We start from the raw sequence: 6,243 nt of genomic DNA on the forward strand, positions 1-6,243 counted from the left end.
ACTTGGAGAGTCTGTGGTAAAAAAAAATGAATTACGTACAAAATATAATACAATGGAGACTATACGAACTTGTTACGTGTCGCTTTGTATGTATTTATGAAAAACGAATTCGTCTAAAAATAAAAAAAGATTTTCAAAGAATCCTTGACACGCGTGCTCGCCGCTTGACTTTTGAAATGTTTCACGTATGTACTTGAAGTCATTCTCAAATATCAATAACAAACCACTTAAACGATTAGATATGTTCGGATATCGCAGAAATGGAGCATGCCTATACATGATCTTTGAACCAAAATCAAAATGGAATTGTATACACCTGAATTGATGACAAGTAATGTATTCCATTGATAGGCGGGTATGTTTTGTTCGCCGTAATAGCTCGAATCGGCCAGCGACAATGGTGGTGAAAATGAAGGATTGAAAAACGTTCGGGCTTCCTTGGATACCGGGACCATGTTTATTGACTCAATTATAATAGCTGAATAGACATATCGTCTATCAAATTTATTCGACTTTGAGAGAAGCAAGTTTGAATCAAACGTAGGACATACAAGACTTGGGATAGGTGGACACGTTATGAGTTTGAGACCCTTCGTAAGCCATTGGAAAAAAATATTGTGAACGGAGTTATGAACCCCAGAAAGAAGTTAACTGTAATTATTTGACCTTTTCTATACATGTTGGTGTGACTCTTGAATACTGTACAAGCGCCAACCACAGAGAACAATCTTTCTACCGAGCGTTCGAAATACGTGTTGGGATAATCATAATTCTTTGTGGAGCAGTGGTGGAAAAGTATAATGTACCTGTAACACGAAACAAATACTCCGTTATATAAATGGTCTGGAAAGAGATATTTTAAGAAAGATATTAAGTTGTTTAATTTATTTATTATTTTTACATTGCAAGCGTGGATAAATACCATCAATTTCAGAAATGACGACAGACGTTGCGATACGTCACGACACAACGCTCAGGGAGGAGTACCTGATGAAACTCTGGGACAACTACATCAGTGATAACTTAGTGGATTCCACACCATGTAGGTTGGCTATATTTGACCTTAAGACCAAAAGACTTATCGTCTGCAGCGAGGGAATGATAGTAAAGAACAATGAATTAGAAGAAATGATAGAAGGGTGCACGTACCCGGACGTGGCATACAGGAATGGAATCTACGTAAATGGACACCACTACGAGGTCAAGTTAGCAGATGGGAAGAACGGGATATATGCACGCGATGGACTTTGTGGCTGTACCGTTTGTCGTTCTTACGCTCTTCTTTTAGTTGGAATTCACGACGACAGAGTGAAGGCAGAAGTGTGTAATGAAGAGATAATGAAACTTGGAGATTATTTCCGAAAACTTGGATTGTGATTATGGCCATATGGAGTACCTTTATACGTATAGCACCTGGATACAGGATTTTACACTTGCTCACCGACAGTGGCCACATATAAAAATTATTATTTACCATTCAGTATTATAATAGTATATATTACTGATTGTTCTTCTGGTATACATTCTTGGGACTAATATAAATTGGAGGTTGAAGGAGAATTAAATGGCTTAGTGCTTGCCATAAAAAAATTATAGTTATGTTAAAAACAAAGATAAACAAGAAGAACAATTGTGTTTATGTTTTGAGCAGCCCATGTTAAAAGGTGCATTTCGATTATAGATGTTCGGTTGTATATAAAAAAAAATTGTGGGACTGTTTGTTGCAAATAATTTGTAAAATTAAGGAAAAAATCGACAAGGTTATGTAAACATGGGAAGATGTGAAACTTAAATGGAGTATATGAAATATTTTTTTAGAAAGCATTCGTATTTAGGGCTGTAACACGAATCTTAGGTCAAACACAGGTGAAATTTTTCATGGATTTCGTCTCAGATGTGATTTTGCAAAATTAGAAGTAGTAGATAAAGGCGACTTAACAACCTAAGCACTCCATGTGATATCGACATACAATTTGAAGGCAACAAGATTTACATACATTTATTGAGTTTAAGGAGTATAGTTGGGTATATGAGCTGTGATTTTTTTTCCTTCTTTCCTTGTATGCAAAGATGCACGAGGCCAGGTACGTATAAACCTGATGTGTCGTAAAATATATTACGGCCCAATCAGCTCTCACCAGTTGTCAGGATGAAATAATAATGACTCAAATAACTTCACACGTAATCTCTTACTTTTACTTATGGAAAAATGACGGTGGATTCGTATAAGAATCGGTTTGCTTCCTTATATATTTTGTTTTTTAAAATGTGCCTAACTTCGTTGTCTCGCTGCACCATCACAATTCATCGTACGTTTAGCACGTGGCCCAATTTGTAATATGGTTTATCATTTCTACCCTCTTATCCTCTTCCGCCCCCCCCCCCCGGCAATAACCTTGAGTTTGGACTGTATACCACACACTTGCGTAAATATTATTAAAAAATGACACTTTTTAAATTTTTATTGAAAATATGTGAAAGATATGTGACCCTTTGCCTCACCCCACCCCACCCTGAGTCCCGAGAGCGAAAGCAAGACTTCTCTCTTGCACTTAGTTTCAGTCTGGTTCAAAAAGGTCGAATTGGTATATCATTTCAGCACTGGAACACAAATACACCAAATTAAAACTTAGAACTATAACCATGACAACATATTGCCTAATTCTCTTAGCAATAAACTTGAGATCGTTACTCGCCACTCCCTCCCACAAGGGTGCCCTCAGAATTATTATTATTATTTATTTATTTATTTATTTATTTATTTATTTATTTATTTATTTATTTATGGGGGGGGCGCAAATATGCAGTGGTCAGCCTTTACATTTTACGGATGTAGGTAAATCCATGTTTAAAGGTGAAATGGAGGGGGGCCTCCGTGCCCCTATGTGCTGGCGCCATGCACCCCACATTTTAAATATTCACATCTTTTTATTTTTTTTAATCGTGTTATAAAAATGCTTTTGATTTTTATTCGTTGTTGTTCCATTCCTCACTGCATTTAAAAGTGGCATTTTCCTAATACCTTCAGGTGTGATGCTATGGCATTTTCCTAGTACCTTCAGGAGTGATGCTATGGCATTTTCCTAGTACCTTCAGGTGTGATGCTATGGCATTTTCCTAGTACCTTCAGGTGTGATACTATAGCATTTCCCTAGTACCTTCAGGTGTGATGCTATGGCATTTTCCTAGTACCTTCAGGTGTGATGCTATGGCATTTTCCTAGTACCTTCAGGTGTGATACTATATGTTATCATGTTGGTGAATACGTACATGGAAATTTATAATTTCCAATCACATTATATTTATTTGTTACTATATAAATTAGAAAGAGTATGTGTTTCTCGTTTATGCTAGTAGCGTAGACTGCGACATCATTCTGACTAATATATTAAGATGTCATATAATGATAGCTTTACATCAGCATTGACTGCTACAGCCGAATGCCTAATATATTAAGATATCATATAATGACAGCTTTACATTAGCATCGACTGCTACAACCGAATGCCTACTACATTAAGATGTCATATAATGATAGCTTTACATTAGCATCGACTGCTACAGCCGAATGCCTAATATATTAAGATATCATATAATGATAGCTTTACATTAACAACGACTGCTACAGCCGAATGCCTAACATACTAAGACATCATCTAATGGTGACTTTACGACCGAGAAAAGCATCTCGTGAATTAATATTTAGCGTCAGAGGAATAGTAAGCTCATACTGAGTGAAAGAAACATTTACAGAAACGAATACTGTAATTTTAACATAATGAAAGTATTGAGAATGATTAAATCTTTCTGTGCCATTAAGGCGAAAGGGCAAAGACGATGTCTAATACGGAGTCAAACTTTGTATAATCTTCAACAGTGTCTGCAAAAAAAAACTGTATGTGTGACTGCTTATCCTTATTTTACAATTAGTGGCTTTTAGTAAAGTTAATTTTATTAACCCCAGATAATCAATATTTAATGAGCCCTTTAGTTAGTGTTTCAAGTACAACTGTTATCGTTAACTTTTCACCCTTTTTTTGGACAATATTCAACGCAAAATGAATACATAACAACTTAATGTGAGGATGACCACTCAGCTAAACAGTCTGTGCAGACAGTGAATTTGTTTACTTATGTCACTGAAGAGTGCTTTGCAGATTCCTCTCAAAATGTTTCTTTCATTGCTAAGCTGCCCGTTGGGATTGGATGGGGGAATAGAGTAAGTTAGTGGAAGCCGATCCAACCGCCTCCGATCCTCGAGCCAAACCCTACACCCCTTTCAATACCCTCCGCCAACAAACGACCATCCTCCATTTTTTACAACGACCCGCCACTGCTACCAACGGCTAAACAAAGACTAGATATGTTCCAAAAATATACTTATATTTTGGATAGCCAATCTAAAGACATACGTGCAAGCCACACACACACACACACACACACACACACACACACACATCTACCTGCCGTCACGGTCTTTAGAGACGCTCCACTGTTGTTGTTTTTGTTTTAAAAGAAATCCCACTCCATGAGGTTTGCTTTGCAGTCCTGGCACTCAATCACTCTAAAATGAAGAGAAGTTGAGGAGGGACTAGAGTAGTATCATTATAGGCAGTTTAGATATCTGGTGCTAATATCGGTCAAAGCCTTCTATCACATGACTTTACTCTTAAATTACACTCGTGAATCCGCGGTGAGCCTCCATCCGTGATGAGCCTCCATCCGCGGTGAGCCTCCATCCGTGATGAGCCTCCATCCGCGGTGAGCCTCCATCCGTGATGAGCCTGAGGTCATGTTACTATACACGGTCAATCCACTGCATTAAGTGCCTACCATTGGGATTTTTGATCGCACCATATTTTATAAAACATATTATACAAGGACTATTTTTCTTCCACAGAAAATATTCACTTTGTGTGAGAATATCTTATACTGTTTATGGCTACATTTTCTAAAAAAGTATATGGTGTAAGATTATGATGACATCATGATTTTTCGTAGAGAATATATTAGATGAAGCAATTATCGCGGCGTATATTATCTAAATGGCATACGGTTAACATATTAATGCATAAAGTAATTTGAAAGAATTTACGAGTATACATAATTCCTGGATTAAACTACAAGATCTACAGAATCTTTCTAGCATTTCAGAAAAGATTAAATCGCTGTTTCTTATAAATGCATCCGTCAGGTTTGTCAAAGAGACCCAAAAGATGTATGATCTTTCAAATGCTTATCCGGAGCTTATTGTTATATTAATCAACAAGGAATTGTCTTAAAACAGCAACAACGTAGATATGGCCAGTCTAATGAACGTAAAAGAAACGTGATAACGCATTATTTGATATTGCGATGGGGAAAATTAAATTTCTGGCGTTGAGTAGTCCACTCGGAATGGATGAAGCTAGATGAAATTAGCTAATATAGAGTGGTCATGAAGATCACCAAGAATAAATTCGTTAGAAAAATATCATTATTATATTAAAACACTAATGGCACTCAGAGGTATGCATGCTAATGAATTTATTTGTAAAAGCAAAGAATATGAAAAATTTACTTAAAATCCCTTTGAAATGGTGGAGGTTTTTTTTAAAGAGTTATTTCTATGCAAAGATAAAGAACCGATAAAGTTTATACTCGATGTAAAACGAAGGACTATAATACGTTTGAAATTTATGCATGTGAATGCATAGGGGATGGTCAGCTTCGAGTTGCTTCGATGCATTATCACAAAGATAAATGTGCATTGATTTCACCAAATACCCGATTAAAGAGAATTTCATTTGTAGAGTAATTTTGTTTTAATATCAAACTTCTGAGGCTGGAGCGTGGTTAAATATCTTGCTTGGAAGACATTAACGTTCATTTTAACATTACTATTTGTGGTAAAATATCATACATAATTGGTGTATGGTGTAATGCTATCTGCCATCCAATAAAGGATAATGTGATCAAATTTTGGTTTTGGTGAACGATCTCTCTCCCTCTCTCTCTCTCTCTCTCTCTCTCTCTCTCTCTCTCTCTCTCTCTCAATTCGTCAAAATAGTCACGGAATTAAAGCTTTATTACAAGAATCATAAATAAATTATTGGTATTATCGGGCAATCTACGTGATATTTTCAGTGACCTGAATACCAAAACCTCCAAAGATCTGATGAAATGGAATTCGATCGCTTTAGCATTGTTACTGTTTGAAAATACTTATGCGTCGTCACGATGGTAAATTTTACGCTACTATTC

General features: G+C 36.3%; 1 protein-coding gene across 1 annotated transcript; it reads left to right on the forward strand.

Annotated features, from left to right (window-relative positions):
* The first annotated feature begins 258 nt into the window (after positions 1-258).
* Positions 259-5,959, forward strand: LOC149806494 (profilin-1-like). The gene has a single exon (XM_089953865.1). It carries the CDS (start codon positions 937-939, stop codon positions 1,375-1,377), a length of 441 nt encoding a protein of 146 aa, XP_089809991.1. The 5' UTR covers positions 259-936; the 3' UTR covers positions 1,378-5,959.
* The last annotated feature ends 284 nt before the right edge of the window (positions 5,960-6,243 follow it).

Source organism: Sinohyriopsis cumingii, chromosome 1, assembly GCF_028554795.1.
Source record: "Sinohyriopsis cumingii isolate HCF-2022 chromosome 1, ASM2855479v2, whole genome shotgun sequence".
In the NCBI taxonomy this organism is placed as follows: domain Eukaryota; kingdom Metazoa; phylum Mollusca; class Bivalvia; order Unionida; family Unionidae; genus Sinohyriopsis; species Sinohyriopsis cumingii.